Genomic DNA, 26,288 nt, shown 5'->3' with positions numbered 1-26,288 from the left:
TCTCTGGCCTGGCAGTTCAACCAGTTTTCAATACACCATACTGTCTGCTCAATCTACCCATACATCAAGAGCTTATCTATGAGGATCTTATGGGAGAAAGTGTCAGAAGCCTTGCTAAAGTCTAGACAGACAATATCCACTGCTGTCCCCTCATCCACCAGGCAAGTCACTTATTTGTGGAGGTTTATCCGGTTGGTGAGACGTGGTGAACCTGGCAAGTCTGCGCTGACTATTCCTGATGACTTCATTGTGATTTATATACTTGGAAATGGTTTCCAAGATCAACCACCTTCCCTGGGTTTAAGGTGCAGATGATCTGACTCTAGTTTTGTGGGTCCTTCTCCTTGCACCTTCTGGAAGATTGGAGTGACGTTTGTTCTCCTTGAGTTCGTGGGCATTTCTCCCAGTAATGGTGACTGTTAAAAGGTTAGTGAGAGTGGTCTTGCAGCCAGCTCCCTCAGCATTTGTGGATGCACCCCCTCAGGGCTCCCAGATTCCTTCTGCATGTCCAGATGGCTTTAGCATTGCTCGACCTGATCTTCTTCAAATAGCAGTACATCTTTTCTTGCTCCTGCTTTCTCCTCTGGTGGCATTCGTGAAGGTCTGTCTAGATATATCCTGTGTACCAAGTCTCATGCAGCATTCAGCTGCACTTTCTCTCCTCTTTTGTCATCTGTGTACTGGCAGAAGCCCTTCTTCTGACATCTCTTGCCGGATTCAATTCCATTTGTACTTTGCCTTCCTTAACAACATATCTGCATGCTTGTCCAGTGCCTCTTTTCCTGCCAGATCATCCTTCCAGCTTCCATCGCATGTATGCTTCCTTTTTCTCATTATTATTATTATTAATAATATTTAGTTATTTTTTTTTTCTTTTTATCAGTAATGATTTGTTTTTCCATGGCATTTTTTCTTGACTTACTGCTTGCTGATATGGGCCACTCCTGGAGGAGAGATCTTTGAATATAAACTAGCATTCTTGGGCCACTCTTCAATTCAGAACCTTGTCCCTTGGGACTTTCCCACGCAGATCCTTGAAGGGACCAAAATAGCTTTGTTGAAGTCCAGCATCGTGCTCTTGCTTTTTGCCCTACTCTGTTCGCTCAGGTTCCTGAGCTACCCTATCTTATTCTTGATCATTGCAGCCAAGGTTGCCTTCTATCTGCAGGTCACCAATGAACCTCTCCTTGTTGGTGAGTATGAGGTCCAGCAGAGTTCCTCTCCTCTTAGGCTCCTCCCTCACTTTGCGTGAAGAAGTTGTCAGTGATCTTCAGGAACCTCCTGAATTAGTCATGCCCTCTTCTGTATTTTCTTGAGCAGATAACAAGCTTAATCCACTTTGTCTTCATGGTGAAGTGTCCTTTTGCAGACTCCCACTATAGTGTAACTCATCCTTTTTTTTTTTTTTTTTCCTTACCAGCTATCTCTTATTTCACCAAGCAGAGCTCTGTCAGTGCAGCTGTTTCCTTGCATACAGGGCAGCTCCAGCTCATGTTCACAAACCAGCCTTCGTCAAAAGACGATGTTTCCATTGCAGCACTCCAATCATGTGAGCCATCTCAGTATGTCTACACGATCCCAAGATTGTTGCCCTGCAACTGCAAGCAGATCTCTTAAACTCATCTTGTTTATTTCTCATGCATGTCCTAGTGTATGTGCACTTCATGTACAGTAAGAGACATAAATCCCAGGACTAGTATTGCACACAGAACATGAAGAACAGATGTTTCTGGTCTTGTAACAGTTGATACCCATTCTTTTGATTCGTACTTCTTGTTTCCAGACCATTGAAATTTGGATATGGTTTGCTATTACAACTTGAATTTTAAGCAGCACATATTTGCTTTAAAGGTCAAGCCCATCAATGAGAGGTTAAGAGAGATAAAAGGAGCTAAAATGATTGTGGATGTTGTGCAGACTCCATTTGCTCCATTGAAAAAAGTGATTCAGTTTGTGAGTGGGAACGGCTTGGTCTGTGAAACAGTTAAAGAAGCAAGACAAATAGCATTTGATGGACCAGTGAGATTGAAGGTAAGAGGGTGAATTTGTTTGCACGTGTTATGCATTTGATGCCATTTAAATAATATTTCTATGAGCATCCCACAAACTACTGCAGAAAAACACAAAAATGATACCTTGCTGTTCAAACTCCTTCTACATAAGGCACCAGATATTTCACATGCTTACATTTTCCTCTGCATGGTACATATAAATGATTTCCTGGGAAAAGGAAATAAATTAGAAAAGATTATGTTAGCATCCAGACATACTTCTTGACATTGTCCTCTACTTTTGAAAGGAAGGATGAGGAAAAAGGAATAATCATTCTTAAAACCATCCAATTTAAAAATAAAAACGTCATATTTCTAGCTTTTCTGTGAAGAAGTGCTTTCAAAATTTATTTTAATAATCTCTATTTTTTAGACAGTTGCAATTGTAGACTATAAATTGAAGAGGCAGCTTCTTTCTCCTTTTGTACCATATTTTCTTTTCAGCCATCTCTCTACTTCTTTCGTTGTCAGTAGAGCGCTTTTACGCACTTACTAAACCTTTTAAAAATGTGATTGAAACAGCTCTAAGTTGAAGATGAATGTGAATTCATGTTCTCTTGAAATTAGGTTAACTCCCCCAAAACTCCATTTTCTTTACTAAAATTTACATTTTCTTTTTACAGATGAGCTGTTTGTTTTTCCAGCTGCCTAGATTTCCTCCTCTCCATTATCACCTTGCTTGTTCTGCTTTTCTGACCTGGCTATAATCTTCATTGCCAATGTACACAAATCTCTCATTAATTTCCTCAGCACAAGGAAATGATAGCATTTCATTTCCCTTTTTGATCTGTTGTAATAATACCAAAGTGTGACTTGTGCCAAGAAACAGCAGGCTTTTTTTGTGTATTTCATGTTAACGTATTTTGGAACAGGGTCACCTGCTTAACCACCATATTTTCGTGCCCTGTTTCACAGGATATTTTGGCTGGTTTGTATAAAGGAAAATTTTAATTTAATTTTTACTTGCAGACAGTGGCACTTGATGGGACATTATTTCTGAAATCTGGAGTGATTTCTGGAGGATCTAGTGATTTAAGAGTTAAAGCTAGATGCTGGGATGATAAAGAAATAAAGAAAATGAAAGAAAGAAGAGATACATTGATTACCGAGTTGAAGGTAGGCCTCTTAAAAAAGTACTTAACTGCAAAAGGCTGTAAGTTGCATTTACTTTAACTTAGCTGTGGGAGAGTGATAAAGATGAGTCTCAAAACTTCTGGAAGCAGCAAAGAGGAGAGAGTAGTTGTTTATACACTTAGTTTTTGGTAAGGTAATATAGGTCCCTGTCTTTGGCTCATGGGTTGGTTCGCATATCACAGAGGTGGAGAACCAATCAAACATAATACATAGTTCTCCAGGGGAAAGGAATTATGTTCCCAAAGACTTCTAGCAAAAAAGTCAATACATTCTACCCACATGAAAATATCTGCACAGTCCAAAACCTGGCAATGTAAAATTTGCCATACATCTAGTAATCTCGGGCTGCTTGAGGAGAGAGTAGAAATTTGTATATATATGCTTTTTTTGACAAATTAATCTGTGCAGAATGACTATTGAATATGACCAGTGCTATCAGCATTTTCCTTCAACATGGCCTTTCTCATTGAGGTTGGCTTAAATAGCGCATGAAATTTGAAAAACAAGGAGTTTCCAAATAAGTAAGGCTTTGCTTTAAATGTTTTTTCTCTGTTCCCACTCTAATATTTTTCTAGGATTTAATGAAGATAAAACGCAAGGAAGCTGATTTGAAACAGTTGCAAGCTCAGTGCCGTGGAACTCAGACACGACTTAAATACTCACAGAGTGAACTAGATCTTATTAAAAAGAAACATCTTCCTAATCTCTATATGGTGTAGTACTAAGACTTTATAATTTTCATGCTTAATCACTCTATTTTTATTTTACCTGAGCTGTAATTACCAGTGAAGTAAATACGAATTCCTTATAGAGGCTCCTTACTTTGATTTGTTTTACGTACAGCAGTTATGACTAAAGAATTACTAAAACTTTTTTTTTTAGTTAAAAAACAATTGAAATTATTTTTCTTAAAATTAGATCTAAAGTTAATTTGAATTTCTGCTAAGCTTGGTCTATCATTTAGTAATCTTCAAACTTCTATAACTCAAACCGTGCTTATAAATTGTGCTTATGTCACTTGTTTTACTATTTACTAAGACTGTTGCTACTGCAGGTCAATCAGCAATGTGTGGGTAAATAACATTTAGTATTTTTAATCGGAAAAACAGTTAACCTGGTTCAGAAATGTGTTAGTTTCTAGAAAGCTGACCATCTCATTAAGAAAAGTTACTATTTTTTTCTCTTCTATCTAGGAAAAGTCAAAGCTGGAAAGTGAACTGGTAAATACTGAGTCTCAGCATGATATGATAAAGGAAGGAGTAGTACAAAGAAAACTAAAACTAGAAGAATTACAGAAGCAGATTAATGAGGTAGGTCCTTCTGTTCTAGTCAGGACAGGAACAGGCTGCCCAGAGAAGTTACGGATGCTCCATCCCTGGAGGCATTTAAGGTCAGCATGGGTGAGGCTCTGGGCAGTTTGTCTAGTTGCAGTGCTGCCTGTAGCACGGAATTATGAGCTTAGTGAGCTTTGATCCCTTCCAATCTAAGCAATTCTTTGCTTCTCTGCCTGGTAACTTCTACATGAAAGCCTGTGCTTTTGCGCTTTTAATCAGAAACAGGAAAAGTTTTCTAAGATGTTACACGATCTAGCAGGTTAGATTTCCAGACTGTCTTTTCTGTAGACTGTTCTGCCACCTCATAACCCAGTTCCCTATCATTCTCTTCAGGCAGTCCCCAGAACAGTTCATACAGACAGCTGACATTCAAAAGTTCTGTTACTATGAAAGAATGAAGGAATTCAGTGAGGTGAATAATATTAAAGCCTAATCTGACAACAAAAGCAGTTTCATACTGTGTTCTACTAGAATTCTGGCAAATCTGTCCCTTCTCAGAAAAAAATACGTCATTCCCTACTTCTTTTTGGAATCCACCTTTCTCATTACTTTTGCCAAACAACAGGGAATCTGGTAGAGACTGCCAAAGAGTGATGCTGCAGTTTTAACAGGAAAATTCAAAGCCCTGTGCCTAAATACTTAGGTAAATGTAGATCTGTAGGCCATTTATAATCACTGTCCGGAGTTATTTGAGGTGTACAGTAATTCAGACTGATGAGAGGGTCGGAAGTAAGGAACTTTCTTGAATTAATTTATGAGTGAAATTTTGTATGTGAAGAGAAACCAAAAATACTATGCGTTGTCTTTCTTGCTTGTGGTACAGATGTGGGGGAGTGCAGATGTGAATCATCTGCAGGCACTGAGAAAGTCATTAGAGTTTTGGCCATAAGAATCCTATATCCAGGTAATTTTCTTTGTAGTGGGGGGAAACAAAAAACAACAGCAAAACAAGAAAGGCTGGCCATCAGTTTCCTAAGAATAGTATAAGTTGATTGGATATAGCATTTGGTATCAGGTTAAACGTGTCTGTAGGTTGGCCTACAGACCAACCGAAACAATGTATACAAACTTGGTTTTTGCTTTGTGAAGTTGTTTTTGTTTTGTTCAGTCCATTGTTTTTACTGCTAACTGTACACTGTATAGTTAGGAAATCAGACACTGTTGCATTCTTTTTTTACTTTTTTTGCTGTGGCTCTGTTGTAAATGAGATGTAGCCATTAATATTCATGGCTATTTATTGAAAGGATTAAAATGAATGGGGCTACATCAAGAGGCTTAATGTAGCTCATTAGTGTCTTCTCTACTATTTCTCGAGGTGAGTGGAAACCACGGACAAAACTAGGGAGGCTGCTTAGACTGTAATAATTTGAATTGCATTTATAATGACCAGTTGCTGGCAGGAAGAGTTTGGATGAAAGTAACATTTTGCAGATCACGCACTTTATATTCGGCATTTGTGCTGAAGCTCTTATTTGAAAATGTCAAGTACAGATTCTTTCTCCTTTCTGAGCTTGTTTCCTTTGAAAGCCTAGCCTGTAACATGAGATGATCATCTAAGCATTTTAATTCTGTGATTTGCAAAATAGCATAAGCATTTCTTTGCTCCTTTTCCATTTATTCAAAGGCAGAAGATGCTGTTTTCCAAGAATTCTGTGAAGAAATTGGCATTGAAAATATACGTGTGTATGAACAAGAACATGTGAAAAAACAAGAAGAGATTGATAAGAGAAGGTGGTATTTGTAATTAAAATATGAAAACAGTGTAGCATGTGAGTTGGGCATGTAGATGAGTAACTGTCATAGCATAAAAACAAAAAAACAAATGGAAAATGTTATATTACCATTGCAATAATTAGTTAGCAGTTGCACAGCTGTGTTTTGGATTTATTAGACAGTACAGCCAGTGACATTTTGCAACAAACTTGAAGATAAAATGTGTTATTTTGGTTGTACTGTTGCAGAAAAATAAAGTAAATAATAGTTTTCTTAAATTCACATGAGAAGTGGCGGTTCAGGGTGATATGAAGGCTTACTCGTGGTCATAAATCTTAAAGGATGACTGAATGTAAGATGCAGTGACTTGATACAGAAATGTACTACTAAGGAAAATGGCATCTTAATTTTCTCAGACAACCTTCAGCTGGTATTCCACTCAGACAAGTGCATGTCAAAGTACAACAAATATTTGACCACTTTGTATCTTTGATAACATACGTGTTGGAGAATTACTACTGTATTTTTGTAAGTTCCAGTATATCCATAGGATTTGGTATAGTGGAATCAATGATGGAAATATAAGTAAGTTCATGTGATCTAGTAGGAAAAAGAGAGAGACAGAGAAAAAATTTAAAATCTATCTACATTAGTAGCATCAAGTCATGGTTACTAATCTACTTCTAAGTGTTGGCTTGAAATACTGTTCCTTCACCAGGTTGGAGTTTGAAAATCAGAAGACACGACTAAGTGTGCAGCTGGAATATAATCGTGAGCATCTACAGAAACTAATAGAAACCGTCAGCAAGTTAAGGGATACTATTAATAAAGATGAATCTGAGATTACTGGATTACAGAAGGTGATTAATATATATATACGCATAGAAAATATCTGGGGCTGAAAGGAAGGATTGCATTCAGTTGCACATAGTTAATTCTGTAGAGTAATTCTAGTGCTTAATTCTGTGTTGGTAGTGTAAGTATGGAAAAAAAATGTGGTGCATGTCATTCTTTCAAACTCAGAATAACTTGTGTAAGGATACTTAATAATTATTAAAAATAAACTTACTAAAAGTAAAATTGGAATCACTATGTACAGAGTTGTGTTTAGTTTATATAAAAAGGCAGCATGTGACTACAGATAAAGCTGTGTAACTGGGACTTGTTAGAAGATTTTATGTGAAGCAGTAAATAATATGTGCTTTCATTTTTAAGGTGCTTCATAAATGCTAATAGGCGTAAAATAACCAAGTATTAATACTAAATACAGATTTTTAATTGAAATATTATGCAGGGACTCTTTTCTTCATAGTGTTTCTTATTTGTTTTTTAATTCAGCTGATCAAGATCCTGTTGACTGTAGAATAAAAATACACATTCATAATAAATTTTCATAGTATTTATGTTTTTTGTTAAATAAACTGTGCTTATGGGGCACTAGAAAGTGATGGAGAAAAGATGCGCTGCAGTGCTTTGTTTGAAAAGTAAAGCTGCTCCAACATGGGCAGAGAAGCCACGTGCATCATTTGACATCTGTATTCTAGTAGCATATAAAGAAACAAGCATACTTAGTAAGTGTATATTTGATTCTGAGAAAAATAACAGTCTGACTCAGGCGTGCACAAAAACTTGACTTGATGCCTGTGTGTAATTCTTTTGAAATACAACTTAGAGCGAGTTCTGATATTTTTGTCCTGGAGAAGGATTGCGCGTATTAAGTTCTGAAGGTATTCTGGTCTGATGCTGTAACAGCAGTAAATCTTAATTAAATTTCCATAATGCTGATCTCTGAAGGACCCTGCCTTCCTGCATGTCGTGTTAGGTTGACTATATTTTTACACCTCAGTTTTAGCAATTCATCAATGGTATGATTTACACAGGGGTAAAGGGGTAAAAACTCATGTAAAGTCCTTCCACTTGTATTTGTTCTTTGAAGAGATAGTTGTTCTCTGCAGATTACCTTAGGATTTATCTTTATTGAACAATACTTTCTACACGATTTCAGGTTATGTGAGATGATGCTAAATATTTTGTACAAGTACAGCAGATGAGAACACTTTTTGAAGGCTGCTGGGATAACAGAGGAAAAGAGAGTAGGCTACAGATTGTAGGAGTTCTAGGATTCCTGCCTTGTTTAATGGTGTTACAGTCTGCTGCAGTCACAAATCTGGAGCTGGCCATGCCTATGTATAAAAAACAACTGGATCTTCTAACATGTAATACAGGCCTTTCTCACAGTGCTCTTCAGACTTTATGCTGCAGCACATTTGAAAGTATTGTAACAGGTTTAAACTTCAACTCTATGTAACTATTTGTATGTTAAAGGTCCTTTGTTAAAAGGTTTAAATTAATGTTTCTTTTTAAAAATATTAAATATTAATATTTCTATGCAGGATGAGGAAAAGCATCTAAAAAAGGTGAAAGAAATTGAGGAGGAGGAGCAGCATCTTAAAGATAGATTAAGTGTTCAGAAATCTGAGATTATAAAAACCCAAAGTGAAGCAGAGGAGTTGAGAAAAACATTTTTAACTCTTAATAGGTAATTATTTCACTCTTGGGAAAAATGATTCATGTAATAATTTTTAGAAGAGTTTTGGCGATGAGATATTTGCATTTCTTAAGTTCTGTTGTCTTGTGAAAAATTAGAGACATGGTAACTTGCTTTTACAGTATGCATTAGTTAAAAAAAGCTTCTGTTTTGATACTTGGTTCCAGAAGGTAATTAGAATATTTCATGAGACCATTCCGTAATAAGATATGCTGTTCTATATAGTTTATTTGTTTAGTATTAGTTCTTGTGATTTCTAATGAATATGTATTGATTTCTGATAAGTACATATTAGCTTACAATTTGATCTCGGGGGAGCATGTTAAAAGATGTTGAACGTTTCTGGAAGTGTTTTACTGCACACGTTGTTTGCTGGTTGTTTCATATTTTTATCTGGGTTTATTTAATAAGTGTTTTCTTTTTCTGATTCCTTCAAGTGTTGGGCACCTTACACTAACATTAATTTAGGGTCAATGTTTTCTCCTTACCCTTCTTTTAAATCAGCTGCTTTAGAAACAGTTTACAGTTCAATTTACCGCTTATCTTATTCAGGAGTTCTTGTGATGTTTGAAAAAAAATATGTTGGCACAAACTTTCAGAATTCAAAATGAGCCCTTAATTTACATGCCCAGTAATGCATTTTATAGTGTTTAAGATTAGCAGTGCGAGACTGTTTTGTCTCTGCCTCATTAAATAACTTAATGCTATCAAAAGAATTTGTTGCAAATGGAGTAATGATAAAAAAAAAAAAATTGATTACAGCTTGAGAGGCATCAAATCTGTATATATATATTAAGGAGAGCAGAACAGAACATGGTTATCGATTGTTATAGTTGGAAAGGATGCTATAGTGTGAACTTGGAATATGTTGGGATTATATCCTTGCTACTAGCACTTGGATTATAATAGAGTGTAGAGTTAGTATGTTACAACAGAGCTTTAGTTTACGTGCTAGAATAGTGCATGGTTCCCATGTCAAACTCAGTGATTTCAGGGCATGAAGGGAGTGGAAAAAATTAGTGCTATTTGCATTATACTTTAATGAAGATTACAGAGATAGTGGTTTTTCATGCTGTATGACTATAGGTATTATTGGTAGTGATGCTGCTGCTCTTCAGTGGTTTTGTGCCTTTTGTGTACGTAGGGAAGCTGCAAAATTACAAAAGGAAGCTGCAGCTATAGAAGCTTCTCTGGAAGATAAAAGATTAAGAAGACATAATATGCTTCTAGAATGCAAGGTGCAGGACTTGAAAATACGTCTCCTGTCTGGATCGTTGGATGACATCAGTGAAATAGAGGTACTTTATATAAGTAAAGATAGATGCCGTGTAGGTGCCATTATTAACCTTGAATTTAATTATATTCTTTTCTTTACAGGGCTAGTTGTCTTAAATAATAATGATAAATTAATTGGTTTTGTGTGATCAAGCCTCATCCATTCAAAAGGATGATTTTGTTTATTTTTTAAGACAGAGATATTGTTTGCAGTTGTTTTTGCATGTGCTTATGATGTATTCCTGCTCAATATGTAAAATCGTTGTGGTACAAAATGGCGTGAAGCAGTATTCTAGATACGTATGTATAAGAGGGCACAGGGGATCACGTCAATCATAAACAAATACAGCTTGTGTCTGGGTTGAGATAATATTTTGATTTCAGTATATGTAGATGTTTACAGAAATAAAAACAGGCTAAAATAGAAATATTCCTGCTATCAGGGAATTGAACATTACTACTTTTCTCAATCTTCCCTCTTTCAGCAACAGTATCTTTTGTGTGGAGAAATTATTCTTTGTCCCCTTTTGTGAAAGAAAAGAAGTTATTTATTTTGAAGTATTTGTGCCTACAAAGTTGGAAGAAATCTTGTTGAATCCACTCCTTAGAAAAGTGCTTTTGTTGGAGGATAGGTCTAAATAGGGATGAGTTTGTAGGCAGCTCAGCTATCTGTTTATGAATAAGGAAGAAAAAATTAAGGAAGTTGGCAATTGGAATAACAACTTTGATTCCCAGATAACAGTACTGAAAAGACAGAAATATTTGGTTTTAAGAAGCCTGGTAGGGAAAGGACTGATGGTGAATGCAGCATGGCATGTGTTTCATTTAAAGACGAGTGGCCGTTTGAACTTCAGGCTCACAGTGTCCAGAAGATACTCTGCTTATGTCAAACAGAACTGAAGTTCATTTTTCTCAAGCCGGCTAAATAAAAGATGTACCTTGACTTACACATTTCAGAGCCTTTCCTTGAATGAAGAATGAATTACCACAGAAAAGTAAATTATTTCCCATCAGGAGAGAATAGTATACTTCCAGTATGCACATTATTCTATAAACATATTTCAGAGAAATTACAGCTGCTTTCATAGTAGCTTTAAAATGAAATTGGCAGATGTTTTTGTCTTCATATAAAAGGTGCACTTATATTCTTAGAATTATAGGATCTTAACTGTTAGCTCAATTTTGGACGGGGGTCAAGCAATGGAAGAAGTTTACCTCATGCCCTGTTACCACTGTGTCTTTTTCTGTCTTTTCAATGTATTGTTTAAATGATTTAGAACTTTTGTATTTCTGAAGCAGAATGTCCATTTTGCCCATAGCTAGGAACTGAAACAGAGGACACTCAGACTACAGGTATCTATGAAAAGGAAGAGGCAATTAAAATAGACTACAGTAGCCTACCTAAGGAACTGAAGGTAATCTCATTTTAAATAAACACAAATTGAGTTTATTTTTTATTTAAAATATTTCATTTCTTGAAATTATTTGTTTATTCCTCACCCTAGCCTACAAATGGAACATTTTTAAAACACCGGTAAGCTTAAGTGTTTTGGTTTTGCAATTGTACGTAACACAAATACATGAAGTTTTTAGGTAGGTCAGATATCTTTTCTGTTACGTTTAACTAAAAGTCTACCTAAACCATAAGAAGAGCATAGAAAAACTGTAAATATAATTCTTACTTTTTTTTCCTCCTTCTTTACCTTCTGCCTTCAAGTTCTGCCACAGAAGGTTATAACACATAACACTAGAAACTAGGGATTGTCTACTGGAAGTGGTGGGAGGGAACTGTGTCATTTTCTTTCCCATTGTATTTTCAGAAACTGAATCTTAGAACTCTGTGATTCCATTACAATCATGTTTTCTTAGCACATTTGTGTGTGAGTAAATTCTTCTTTTTAACCATCATAGCTAAAATGAATTATGGATGTTAGGTACAGAGCAAGGAGGAATTTGAACTTTTGTCAAAAAAAAGTCTTCAGTAAACCACAAAGAAATATTTTCTTTGCAAATCAAGGAATGAAGACAGCTGAGATTTGTCCTGTATTATAACTTCTGATGGATATCTAGGCTGAAGAGACGTTTTTATTTGTAAAACAATACTTAGGACCTAGTAGATTGATTCTGCGAACTATGACTCTGGATAGGGAGCATTAGATGTTGGGGTTTTTTTAGTTTTGTTTCTAGATAGAACTATCAGATGAGTGGAGTGCTTATCCAGAAACCATGACTGCTTGTTTTATACATGGAAATGTCTTAGCCTAAAAGCAAATCTTATGATCTGAAGTTTGTTTTGTTTTGTTTTTTCTCTGTTGTTGTTGTTTATTTCTTTAGGACCTAGAGTCTGATAAAGAGATAGAGGCTCATCTGAACCAGATTCAGCAGGAAATAAAATCTAAGGAGAGCATCTTAATGAAGACAGCTGTTCCAAACCTGAGAGCAGTAGAGAAATTACAAATAGCTCGGACCAAATTCCAAGAATCAATGGAAGGTAACACTGAGTCTTCCTTATTGTTTCTTTAATGGCCTTGAAAGTTCTTGCCCTAATTAAAATTCCTTTTTATGGGGTTGGTCCTACAGTTTTTGCTACTTTCAGGTATTAAGGTATTTCTTGTGCTTAAGTGTTTATCCTCAGTTGTCTTTTAACTATATTTAAACAATTTATTAATATATACTCTGCAATATTTCATTGAAACACAGTTGAAATGATTAGCAAAAATCACTTTGCAGAAGTGGTTACAAGTAATTTCTTGACCAAATGACATTGTGAAATATTTTCTTAAAAGGACTGACCTTAATTGTAAAATCATTTTAATTTTTCTTAATTAGAAGGTTGTCCAGAATCTCAGACATAAGCATCACTGTAAAATTACCAATGTCCTCAAAGAGAATTGCATTGAATTACTACCAAATTGAAGGAGTTCTGAATCTGTAACCAGTAAATGCTTGGGCTGCTTAAGGCCACGCTGCCTAGAGAAACAATTAGGAAGAAAAACTTTGTTGCTTCAGAGCAGTGTGGCATAGAATATACTGAATATATGTAACTTTCCCATTTTGGAGGCCACCAATTAAAATCTGGGAGGAAACTCATAATGTTGGTGTGCTGTCTGTTTGTGTGTTAGAATTGTTTCTGTAGTATTTTCCTTGATGCTTGCTGTGGGACACAGTCCACTTATTTTTTTCTGTATATTTTCTTAGAGTCTTATTATGAAATAATTTTAGAATTTTTTTCATAGCTTTTGAGACCAGCAGAAAGGAGGCCAGAATATCCAAGCAAGAATTTGAAGAGGTGAAAAAAAGGAGATATGAACTTTTTAGCCAGTGCTTTGAGCATGCATCCATAGTTATTGATCAGGTCTACAAGAAACTTTGCAGAAACAGTAGTGCACAGGTGTGTCATGTTCTCTGGTACTTGGCTTAAAATGCCTCCAGGAGGCTTTGCTATGCAGAATTAGAAAACTTAATCTGCACACTGTGATTGTTGTACTTCAAAAGAAACTTCTGCCTAAGAAATTGTACACATACACAGGTTTGCTGCTGGCTTCTCCACCAGTTCTCTTCCATTACTTTTCTGTAGAGAAAGAAATGCCATTCCTTTCACAATGATGACCAAGGAATGTATGAGAAACATACAAGGAGCTACAAGATTATTTTTGCTAGCAGTGATTTGCTAACTGTCCGTATATGTGAAAAAAAAACATTTGAGGTATTTGCAGTGGCATAGAACTAGAAGTTGCTTTGCAAGATAGTTGACATGTATACAGCCTGAATAACAACAAAAGACATTTTCTCACTGGAGAAAAAGAGGAAAATATGCATTACTTCCAAAAAAACAAAGGTGCTGCAAAGACTGTACTTATTTGCGTGACTGTTTATCAAAGAAGTTGCTTTAAATCAGTGCAAATGTAGCATTGTGGTTTTTTGAAAGTTTGTTTCAAAAAAAAAAAAAAAAAAAAAAGGAATATGTGGACCATTTCCAAAATGGTTTTGTTAATTAGCCTTCTTCATCATTCATCAAGAGGAGTATTCACTGGGAGGTTTAATAGTGTTAATATTCAGAAGCGATGAGAAGCTTCATCCAACAAGTGAAGTTGATTTATCAGCTTCAGGCGTAGCTCAGTCAGTATTTAAGTCTAAAAAACGCACATCACAACAATATTATAAGTGTCACTATCAACATTGAGATGTATGCATTTCCAGGCATTCCTTAGTCCTGAGAATCCTGAGGAGCCTTACCTGGAAGGCATAGGCTTTAATTGCGTGGCACCCGGAAAGCGCTTTATGCCAATGGACAGTTTGTCAGGAGGAGAAAAAACTGTAGCCGCTCTGGCTCTTATATTTGCTGTACACAGGTAAAATATTTTGGTGTTATACAAGTATTTGGCTTTATAAGTGATAGGAAGAATGCATACTTAAACGTGTTAAAAATCTGCTAGTACTGTATCTTAATATTTACAAAAATCTTTCATTCTTTACCTGTCATTACTCATTATCAGAATAATTTTTTGGTAGCGTGACTCACAGTCATTAGAACACTTATCAATATTTTTGCATTTAAATGCAAAACACTGTATTTTCTTTTACAGTTTTCGGCCTGCACCGTTTTTTATTTTAGATGAGATAGATGCTGCCCTGGATAACACAAACATTGATAAAGTAAGTTGGTCTCTCTTCCTTTGCCTTTTTAATCTACACATAATGGTATCTTTTGCAGGAGGATGGCTACTTTTCATTAGATGTTACAGGGCTAGAGAGATTTCTTACAGTGTTTAACCCAGTTGAAAATTTCATTGTGTTTAGAACAGAAATAATGATCATACATGAGATGTTTGACTAAGGCTAGGTTTTAATTCCTAAATCTAACAATGTCTTTTAAGCAGTCTTCAGTCTGTGAATTTGAGAAAACAGAGCAATTCTGTAGAAAATTTGCCCCATGAATGTGTGTGGTGCAATCTAAGACAAAGGCCATCTGGGAATTGCTGATTGGGTTTGTTGAGTTGGAATTTTTAAGGACTTTAAATTCGCTTAATTGTAAGAAGCAGAAGGGAGTGTATCTAGGTGTTGAAATTCAATTCTTTATATTACTGGAATATGTTATGTTACTGTCTTACTAAATATTTTCATCTCCATTAATATCAATTAGGGACTATAACTCCCATTATTTTAGAATTCTTGTTTAATGAAAAAAGCTTCCTGTTGCTCTCTGACTTTATTTTTGCCCTATTGGTAGCAGTCACTAGAATGAAAATTTGAGTGGAACAGAGTAGAATAGAATGGAATACAGTACGCAAATATTGCCAACAGTAGATGTTATTTAAGGGAGAAAAAGATCTCCACATATCTATGGACTTCTTACTGTGGAATTATTCCTTTCTTGATAAAATAAAGCAAAGGGATATTTCTAACAGTATTATTGGTGATGCCAAGTCTTAGTAAAAACTAATGAATCAAATCCGTTTCATGAACACAGTTTGTGGTGGTTGTTTTTTTTTTTTTTAAATGAACTGTGTTATGCCAAGTACAGTGCAGATTGCTTTGAAGATACCTCTTCAACCAGCAGCTGGTGAAAGATTAACTAGTCATGCCTGCCAGATAGAGTACCTTCTCAGAGGTTACTGACCCTTCATAGCTCTGTGAAAGCCTTTTCCAAAACCAGACTTCTTAATCATTTGTTGGGATTCAAGCCTGTGAGGGATACCCATAATCCATTACTTCTGAGACGATATACATTGCATTTAACACAGTCCACCACGTTTCAGCAATACTAGATAAGATGTAATGGAACTGTAATGAAAATAATTACGTGTTGTTAGGCTCCGGCTGTCAATGGCACTGTTGGAAACAAGATTACAAATAAACTGATCACAAAACACCTCCATAATCTACACTTTTTAACAGGATTGTTTTCTATTCATTAGTCTTCCAGGACCGCTATGACTTGTCACACCAGTTGAAGATCCTGTGCTCTGCTTATATATTGTGTTTTCTGAATGTGCCTCTTAATTCTGGATTCAAATGTGTTGTGGCTGATGATGTTGGCCACAGTTACCCATGCTGCCTTCACACTCTATTATCTTTCTTTTCTTTTATGTATGCATTCTGTGAGGTTCCTGGCTTCTGGTATGTTACCAACTTCCCATACAGATTATGAACCATGCATTAACATAACTGATGACGAGGCACTTCTCTGCAGTTTGCCTCTCCAAGTAGGCATATTCTGATGTATGTGATAGAGATCTCCAGTTTATATCTTGGAATGCACTAGGCAGCATTCCTTTTCAGAATGCTATAGACAGACATGTTTCTAATTGGACAGATTCCTCTTCAGATAAAAAACACATTCTTAGCCTGTTAAATGTTTTCAGAAGAGCATTAACAGTTGTTAACCAGTTCCTGTCTGCTTGCACTGTGGCTGGTGGGGATTACTGAAATGGCAGCTCTTTTCACCCCAGCAACATAAAGCAGGCAAGCTGTGACAAAGGCTGTTACATTTACATATGTGGAGCGTGACTGCCTGTGTGATGCAGGAAAAAGGGTAACAAAATATTGGTTCCCTGAAATAAAACCTTTCACTTGCTCAAACATCTGTGTAGGTGTATGTAGTGTCTTAAATTGCAGAATGAGCAAAATCAACATGGCAGTGATGTGCAAGTAAAATTTATATGCTTCCCTGATCCCTGGGTCTTTCATAACTCTTTCCTAACCTGTAAGATACAGTTGTTATCAGCCTGATACTAGAAAGCACCAAAACCTTCAGAGGAATTAAATACAGCAAGTGAATAAAACTGATGTATGAAAATGTTTTATGTTGCTAGTACTTTATTGGTAGCTAGTTTTTATGCTTAGAACTAAGAAATCTTCATGCTTTTTCAGTTTTGAGATCTGTTTTAGCAAATCCTTAATAATTTACTTGTACCATAAGATGAATGTTAACGATGTAACTCACTAGTGGCTGTTCTTTCACTGGAAAAAAAAATAACTTCCATCACACAGATAAAAATACAGACTAACTGAAAAAGTGCTGGGTTTTCTTTACTTAATTCATATTGTGTGTATTGCCTTTTTTCAGTCTCAGGCTTATCACTGAATATTTTTATGTTACTTTGGAGATGATTGAGGGGAAAAAAAACAGTTGTCATCTGCAGTGAACTTAGTATATAAGCACTGACTGTCCTTTTGCATTTTTTTCCATACTCAGGAATTTCCACCTCCCTTCCAATTGCATTAGTGCCAATGAAAAATATTTTATGTAACGTTTTTCTGTAGCTTTATACATCAGATTGAATTATAGTTTTCATATACATTTTCAAAAAGCAGCAAATCTGAGGTGTTTCCATAAGGCAATACAATTTATGTCTTAAGATACTTATTTTAACAAATGAATTGCTGAATGTAATGTAGTTCAGTTCTTTCCTCATCATTGCTTAATTATAGTAATTACAGCACAGTTTAATTCTACCAGAACTAACTTATTTGTCTTCATTCCAAAGGTATCAATTTTCATTAGGGAACAGGCACATAAACAATTTCAAACGGTAGTTATTTCTCTGAAGGAAGAGTTTTATTCCAAAGCAGACGCATTGATTGGAGTGTGTCCAGAGGTAACAATTATTACTTATATTTTTGTTAAATAATGCAAGCTGATTCTGTTGCAGTACTGATTTACATCTTAAGAGTTAATACAGTGACTCATGTATGAAACTATATTGTTGGATTTGAAGTATTTTGTGTTTAGAAATAACTACATGTATTCTCTTGATGAAAAGATCACTTTGGTAACTCAAGCTCATTACTCTAAGACTGTTGCTTACAAAATGCTTAAATCAGACGTTTTTAATTGTATGATCCTTCCCCTTTTCAGCATGATGACTATGTGTTCAGTCGAGTACTGACTTTGGATCTTACCCAGTTTCCAGAGGATGAAGAAGAAACAGAGAATAACAAACGCAGATCTTCAGAATAAAAGCATGGATGGATTTAGGGTCAGGAGGCAGGTAGAACTGTGTTTACAGCTGACTGTTAAAAACCTTTAGTTAGAATATGGTCATTAATGGTTAATAGAAACATATTTACCTTTTAAAAAAAAAAAAAAAAGGCATTTTCTTCAAGTTTTTGTTTGTTTGTTCTGCTGCCTTAAGATGAATTATAAGCACACTGTTACGGAGCATAAGACTTTTTTTTTTTTTAATGAGAAGAGATATGTTTAGTTGTATCTCCAGTGCATGCTAGCACTGGACTATCTCAAGACCTTTACAGTCTCTTTTCTATGATGCAGCTGCCTCTGTTTACATTCAGGTGAGATTATTTTGCTTTTTTGAAAAACAAACAAACAAACAAAAAAACCCAAGATACTGGAATATGGCTGTTGCTTTCTGTGATTTCTTGATGGCTGTAATACATCAGTTGTCCACTGTGGGATTATGAAAATAGTCAATTTTACAAAAGCTCACCTCCTCTCTCCAGAGGTTTGATGTACCCTGGAAGAAATTCCCAAGGCATTTTCCCCCACACAGAATGGGAAAGAATAAAACAGGTGTGAGGCAGCTTCCAGACAAGCCTTAGAAAAAGAGCATCTTCTGTTAGTTTGCATTTGAGAAGAGTTAATATGTAGGTGTCCCAGTGCATTCAAGGTGGATGTGCTTCATCTAGGGATAATGAAGTTGGTTACAGAACAAGTTTGAGATCTAGAATCACTTAATGTGGCTTCTGTTGCACCTTGGTGTTTACTGATGAGCTTTATTGGGCTTGTACTTGCTCCTGATTATTTCTTGCATTCATATACCAGTTTCCTGCAGTCTACCATGGCTGTTATATACTTAGATCTTCTGATGTGTTGCTAATAAAAGTGCTTGTTGCACTCAGCAGTTGAGTTTACTAGGTAAGGAAGGAAGGACCTATGCAAACAGATAGACTGTTCCTAGGAAGAATGCTACAATGACATAAATGTGTCCACCCAGCTGTAGACAAAGGTTTATCAAATAGTTACATTGTAGCCCCATTCCATTAAATAAAGTTATTTACTCTGAATATAATCCATGAGTAAGCTTAATTCCTTTGTATTAATGTATTAGGCATGGCAGTGTTTTTATTGATGTGAACAATGAACAGAAGGAAAGCAGACTCGTAGTGTTTTTCAGGGACCTTTGATCCACGAGTTATCACACTGTGTTATCAACACAAATAGAGAAGTTTTGCTTTTTAACCATTTAAAAGAACACTTGGTTGAAAGCTTATATGGGCCCACGCAAATACACTGAGAATAACTAACCTGAATATTAAAGACAGAAGTAAAGAAGGCAGTCAGAATCTCAGCCTTTTCCTTGTTCTCAGTGACAATGTTTTGCACTGTTTATTAATTCATTGACTGACAGCTGCATTCCAAATTATGTAGCCAAATAAAAATTGTATACCTTTAAACACAGTTTCATCATCATCTATGGGAGACTTAAAAAACTATATTAGAGAATTAGGAATGAAAGAGGTCTGTGAGGATGCCTTTGAAAGTCTGGATGTGATGAAATTTTCAGCAGGAATGAGAGATCTCATCCTGCAACAAGCCCCAACACACCAGTATGGTTCTTTGGTATCCATACTAAACCCTCTGAGGGGGGGTTATAATAGATAGAGGCCATAATACAACAGGCCACCCAATTGGTGGCAGGTCTGTGGGGGACACACCAATCAGCACCAATGAGCCAGGCACAATGTCTAAAGAGAGGTCAGAGGTCCATCTATGACCACAACCTTGGAGACCGACCTCTAAAGTAATCTGATATGGATCCATTAAGGTCTTAAGTAAGCAAATGTTCAATTACCTGATTAGGGCAGGAGTTCAGTTTAAAAAGATTGGCAGCCTAATCAGGTCCTATCACAATTAATCAGACAATTAAAGCAGAAGGAGTTAACAATCATAGAACGCATTCCATTAGAGAACAGAAATGTGGAATCTAGTGGATTTCAGTCCCATCAAAAAAGAGTAAGCCTCCTCAAACAGCCCAGGCAGCTGCAGCTAAGCCATCAGAGGAGAAAGACTTAGGGATTGCCAAGCTAATGGCATAACACAGGAGCCAAAATCCCTTGGTACTGTGGCCTACAGCAGAGGCTGGAGGCACTATGTTGAACTAATGATTCATTGGTCCAGAAAGAACATTCAGCAGGCTGTGGCACTAGTGGAGTAGAAACATCAGTTGTATCACAGAATCATAGAATGGTTTGGGTTGGAAGGGACCTTTAAGATCATCTAGTTCCAGCCCTCTGCTATAGGCAGGGACACCTTCCACTAGACTCAAAGCCCCATCCAGCCTGGCCTTGAATGCTTCCAGGGAGGGAACATCCACAACATCACTGGGCAACCTGTTCCAGTGTCTCAACATTAAAGAATTTCTTCCTATTATCTAGTATAAATCTACCTTCTTCCAGTTTAAAACTTTCCCCTCATCCTGTTCCTACGTGCCCTTCTAAACATTCCTTCCCCAGCTTTCCTGTAGGTCCCTTTCAGGTTCTGGAAGCCTCCCTCCAGAGCCCTCTCTTCTAGGCTGAAGAGTCCTAGCTCTCTCAGTCTGTCCTTGTAGGAGAGCTGCTCGAGCCCTCTGGTCATCTTTGTGGCCCTCCTCTGGAGCCCCTCCAAGAGCTTTATGTCATTCTTGTGTTGCATGCCCCAGAACAGGATGCAGGGTAGAGAGGTAGAATCATCACCTGTTGGCCACACTTCTCTTGATGCAACCCAGGATGCAGTTGGCTTTCTGGGCTGCAAGCACACATTGCCAGCTCATGTTAAGTTTCTCATCAACCCCAAATCCTACCCCTCAGGTTTGCTCTCAAGCCATTCTCCACCCAGCCTGTATCTGTGTTTGAGATTGCTCCAGCCAAGGTGCAGGACCTTGCACCTGGCCTTGTTGAACTTCACGAGGTTAGCATAGGCCCACCTCTCAAGTTTCTCCAAGTTTCTCTGGATAGCATCCCTTCCCTCTGGAGTGTCAGCTGCACCACTCAGCTTAACGTCATCTGCAAACTTACTGAGGATGCACTTGATCCCACTGTTCATGTTGCTGACAAAGATGTTAAACAACACTAATCACAAGCACTGATCCCTGAGGAATGCCACTCATCAGTAGTGTTCACTTGGACATCGAGCTGTTGACTGCAACTCTGAGTGCAACCATGCAGCCAATTCCTTATCCCTTGAGTGGTCCATCCATCAAATCCATTTTTCTCCAATTTGGTGACCAGGACATCGTGGGATAGCATCAAAATGTTTTGTACAAGTCCAAGTAGGTGATGTCAGTTTGCTCTTCCTTTATCCACTGATGCTGTAACTCTACCATAAAAGGCCACCAAGTTTGTCAAGCATGATTTGCCCTTGGTGAAGCCACGTTGGTTACCACCAATCACCTCGTCTTTATTTTCCACATGCCTTAATAGGGTCTTAATGGAAGATCTGCTCCATGATCTTACCATGACTGGCCTGTAGTTCCCTCGGGTTTTTTTTTTTTCCCTTCTTGAAAATGGGGTTATGTTTCCCCTTTTCCAAGGCTTTTAGCTCATACTAACAAAGAAAACATTGCTGGTAATTCCCTTGTGTTCCATCTACATTCAGCACAAATTGCTTTCTCTCAACTAGAATGTTATTTATTCCTTATTGACAAATTAACTGAGTATGAAGCACACGGTTAGTGAGAAACCAGTTTCTAAAGATCATTTCACACTTTCAGACATGATGTTTTCATGCCCTATTTTCAGTAATGCATTTCCATTTAGTTCCCAGATTTTCATTTGTTTTGTAATTAACCTTTGCAACACTAGTTAACTGGATGTTTGTTCACGTTGTTGACCTTTCTGATAAATTCATCTCTGAAACCTAAAACAAAAAATAAAATAATTCTTAACGCACCTTCCTTGGAAAAGGCCAAATTTAAATACAGTTGTGTCACTGTTACACTTTTTTTTTTTTCCAGCAACTATTTTAAAATCAACAATCTCTATATCAGTTAAGTAGCACACTCGTAGAAAGAAAGCTCACGTATGAGTGCTGACTCCTATGGTTCCTTGTTAGCTCAGCCAACTGATATTTTGAAGTTAATGGAGACAGAAGTAAAATATATTTGTATCTAAACAAAAGAAAGTTTATCATACCCACTAAAATGTTTGTTCATTTCAAGTAAATAAGTGCAAGGTTTTCCTTGCTTTGTCGTCTTATTGTTTCTTTTTGTTTGCTCGCTTGTTTTACCCCAGCACTAAGTCTTCCATGGTCAGAAATTTATTACATTACCTAAAAATAAAATTGTTGAATATTCAAGACTTCATTTCAGAAATCCAGATTCAACATTTCTACTCGCTGAAGTTTTTTGTGTAGTACTTTACCGAAGTACTTTAAATAAAAAATTATTTCTGTATTCAGTCAAGATCTTTGTTTTAAATAAAAAAAAATAATCTCAAGCAGTTATCCAACAATTTTATGACAAACTTCTACAAAATTTGTGCATCATCTTTATTTACAAACAGCCAGTAGTATAAATTTCCAAAATAGAAATAAACAATTGACAGGAATTCATTCATCCTTCTGTCGGTCTCAGCACATTTAAGCATTCTGGCATGCAGAACAGAAAACAGTATTTTTTAAAGTAATATAAACCAAAGAAAGAACAAAGATAAAAAGGATTATACTTTCAAAATCATATACATCTTACAAGTCTTATACTAGAGCACTATATAGTCTGACCGTAATGTCTCCTACTTTGCTATTAAAGAGGTGAAAAAGATTTATGTTCCTGAGAAAGGAAAATATTTTAACAAAACCAAACTGATACAAAAAATAAAATGTAAGTCTCAACATTTCTTTAAAAAAAAAAAAAAAACTTTCCCTTTTTGAAAAACAAACAAAAACTGGGTTCACATAGGAATCCAAAAGAAATCCAGATATTAGGCACTTCTAGAAAAGCAGCTACATGTACAGAATTTTTGTATTGTGTGTTCTGTAGAAAAACAACTCGGTGCAGCCTAAAACAAATACTACGTTTTTATTACCAAAAACCAAATTACATATTCAAAATGCTATAAAACAGGCTCAAGAAATTAAAAGAAAACATACTTCTTTCCAAACAAGAAGCTCACCAGTTACTAGAAGGAGTCTAATTAAAAACATCAAGGCGATTAACAATTCCTATTTCTACAATACAGTTTAACACAGAGACGATGCTAAAGCAAGGTTACAAATATTAAAGCAGGCAGCTACGATCCTCACTGCAAAACCCTGGAAGTTGTCATCTCTAATGTGTCATCTTGTACACATTATTCACGCTAGCTGACCCAGGAGAAACAGAATCATGCTGAAGGATCTGAGCGAGCCAGTTCACTTGAAATCAAACATGAAATGAAATTTCTGATTCTACCTTCTAACTCACTGAAACCGATATATTTAGAAGGCAGAACAAGTTTCAGCTATTTATTCAAAACACACTGTTATAATGAAGAGAAGTTCAGCTAGCAACTATAAATCTAGAACTAAGACACTCAGAAGTTACTTTATTATTATTATTTTTAACTGTTGTCATCAAAATGGCAGTTGTGTCTCATACTCTGAAATCCATGAAAGCACAGAAACATTTCCCTGAGGCTCTACATGGTAAATATGATATATCAGATACAGAAAAACAGAACCTAAACATTCACGATTCTGATCTCATTTGTTTTACAGTTTAACAGAATGTACTCAGGCAATTCAGCATCTCTCCCCATCCTGAAATCCATGTAGTACAGATCTTTGTCTCTGCTGTTCCCACACAGGATTAGTGAGCTGCTATAACACTCCTTCTCACAAGAACATCCTTCATCAGGCATAAGATCTCGAATGTCACCCTTCTACAACAATCTCTAAGTACAGAGAACATCCTTTAACTCTCCAACAATCTTCTAAAGCCAATTTAAATCGAAAGCCTATAACAAACTGCATATTGGCAAGAAACTTTGGCTACAGCGTCATCACTTAGAAATCCCCAAGTTTCATTACATTAATTCTTGTGGCTATGTTTCTTCCTTCATTTTATTATTATTATTATTTTTTTTAATATAAGGATGTAGTTTTTTTCTTTGGCTTTGAAACACATCTCAGTGTGTGGTTGTGGAAAACGCAGACTGCAGACCCCGATCCCTCAAGAAAGCACCGTGCCAGAGCCTACAGTTCACAAGGCTGCTTGCCAACTCCAAGGTTCACATGCTGAAAGCTCATTTGGAAGCAAGAGGCCTATGTCTGGAAATCATCTGACTAAGAAGGAAAATTAAAACCTCCCTATGACAGAGGGACATCAGCATTTCTGAGGAAAACCAACACGGACCCCATCTGCAAATGAGGTTTTTTGTTATAATAGTACCTCCAAGCTGTTTTCTTTCACTGTCAGTATCCTACAACACGCTGCGCTATGAAGAACTCCGGCACGTTCAGAGCACAGACAACAACCAACTTACAGCAAAACACGTTAAAATCTACAGAACAAACTCCTCTACAAAGGGTTCACAATGCAAAAAAGATTCACAAAGGAGATGCAAATTGTTTTCTCAGAAAAGGACTGCATTTTTCCACTACCCCATCCAGCAAAGCGTTTGGGAAGATGCCTCCAAAAAAGCTTCAATAATCACATGTATAACTTGCCAAAACTTCGAAACAGTCGCGTCCCGCGACGCTGCCAACACCAATATTTTAGGCTTTAGTTTTTGCTTTTATCCGTACAGCACCAACACGGAGCAGCCACACGGCTGCCCACAGCAGAGCTCGTAGTAACGGCCATGGCGGTACAGCGGCACTGCACGCCCCGCCCCGAGCCACCTGCTGCGGGCAGCGCCCAGCTGCCCCGCCTCTCGCCGCCACAGCGCCCCTCGCGCCGCCCCGCCCAGTGCGTTACCTCAGGGCGGCGGTCTCGCATTGCTTCTTCCTTAGCTTTCCCCGCCGGCTGGGAAACAGCCTCCCCGTGTGCCGTGTTCCGCCGCAGACGGTGGCCGCCCTGAGAAAGCGCAGTGGGGCGGGTGGTGCCCCTGGCCGGAGCCTCCGTCCTCTGCTATGAACTGCTCCCCTCGTCACTCCCTCCCGCTGTTGGTACTGCAACACGTTTTCTCCTCAAACGAAAGACAGTCAGTCAGTCAGAGCTGTCAGCTCAGAGAGGCACCTGAGTTCCACAGAGCCGCTCCCACATATGCCAGGGGATGTTGGCGAAGTGTGAGACCCTCCTGTACTTCTCTTCACTCCTAAAATGGAGCTGAGCAATGTTTGCACGCCTGTACAAATCCCAGAAACACTTTAAAGGCAAAAATACAGGTTAGCAGTCTACTAGTCTGCAGTTACAGAAAGGGGAGGGGTAACCTTGAAGATTAACGGCAATTGAAATCACAGATGATGCAACTATTAAAAATGCTGAAGTACTAGACTGATGAGAAAACAACACAGAAAGAAAAGGAAGAAAAGACATCGTTTAATTACCATCAGTGGATGCATCCATGGGTAGGGTCGAGCGATTTGAGCTGATCTGAGCATAGCATTGGGATGTGCTAACAGCAGGTGGCATGTATACTGTGCACGGACAGCAAAACAGCGTGCTATTCAAACACAGCCTGCTTTATCTAGTCTAGTTTAAAAGCCAATAGCTACAGCTCTCATCCTGTTCAAATCATTTTATTTTTTTTTAATTCACTTAAAGGCAAAGTCTAAAAGCTCAAGTTCCTTCACCGTGATTTATTATAATATTCAATCAATAACATTTATCTCAATTCCATTTTATTTTCCAGCAGCAGTTTCCAGGTTTATTTGCAGTGCTGTGTGTTTAATTAGGCCATGTCCTGAGAGGGCTCAGATATGTAAGGAAAACCCAAGATGAGCAAAGACACACTGCACCTAAGGGTGCTTTCAGCAAGAACTGCTCCCCCAGTTCCAGCTGTAAAACTTTTGAAAATGTGACGTTGCCTGATTTCAATTTCTTCTGGATAACACAATACCATGTTCTGGGTAACGGACTTCTGAAGTGCTTATTGGCATAAGCTCCCTAAGCATAGGCTGCAAACGATTTTGGTTTTTTTTCCTGTAGTTCCATGTTTTGGGGTACAGTCAGGATTCAAAAGTGTTGTATGCATGTATACAAGCATTCTCTTTTGTCTATTAAATGTCAGTTGTACTGACATTCTGGCATAGTTTTAGGAAGAATTTTGATAAAGACAGCCAGTTTTACAGCTGGAACAAAAAAAGGTTTTCTC

General features: G+C 37.1%; 1 protein-coding gene across 3 annotated transcripts in view; it reads left to right on the top strand.

Moving 5' to 3' along the window:
• The window catches only part of SMC1B (structural maintenance of chromosomes 1B), a 34,189-nt gene extending 16,139 nt beyond the window's left edge, over positions 1-18,050 (top strand). The window contains exons 11-25 of one of the 3 annotated variants that reach the window (XM_042889972.1): positions 1,852-2,031; positions 3,021-3,167; positions 3,761-3,898; positions 4,379-4,495; positions 6,144-6,250; positions 6,951-7,092; positions 8,626-8,771; positions 9,925-10,078; positions 11,375-11,470; positions 12,390-12,546; positions 13,292-13,446; positions 14,256-14,407; positions 14,642-14,711; positions 17,546-17,656; positions 17,917-18,050. In XM_042889972.1, the coding sequence (XP_042745906.1) occupies positions 1,852-2,031; positions 3,021-3,167; positions 3,761-3,898; positions 4,379-4,495; positions 6,144-6,250; positions 6,951-7,092; positions 8,626-8,771; positions 9,925-10,078; positions 11,375-11,470; positions 12,390-12,546; positions 13,292-13,446; positions 14,256-14,407; positions 14,642-14,711; positions 17,546-17,656; positions 17,917-18,018 (1,974 nt within the window). In that variant the 3' untranslated portion in view covers positions 18,019-18,050. Of the gene's footprint in view, positions 1-1,851; positions 2,032-3,020; positions 3,168-3,760; positions 3,899-4,378; positions 4,500-6,143; positions 6,251-6,950; positions 7,093-8,625; positions 8,772-9,924; positions 10,079-11,374; positions 11,471-12,389; positions 12,547-13,291; positions 13,447-14,255; positions 14,408-14,641; positions 14,712-17,545; positions 17,657-17,916 lie in introns of all 3 variants that reach the window. The other 2 variants (XM_042889973.1, XM_042889974.1) reach the window with 2 other exon arrangements.
• Positions 18,051-26,288: the final 8,238 nt, after the last annotated feature.

This window comes from Lagopus leucura, unplaced genomic scaffold (genome assembly GCF_019238085.1).
Source record: "Lagopus leucura isolate 7727_CA_CO unplaced genomic scaffold, USGS_WTPT01 Super-Scaffold_100159, whole genome shotgun sequence".
Lineage (NCBI taxonomy): Eukaryota > Metazoa > Chordata > Aves > Galliformes > Phasianidae > Lagopus > Lagopus leucura.
This window is presented reverse-complemented; position numbering and strand designations above follow the sequence as displayed.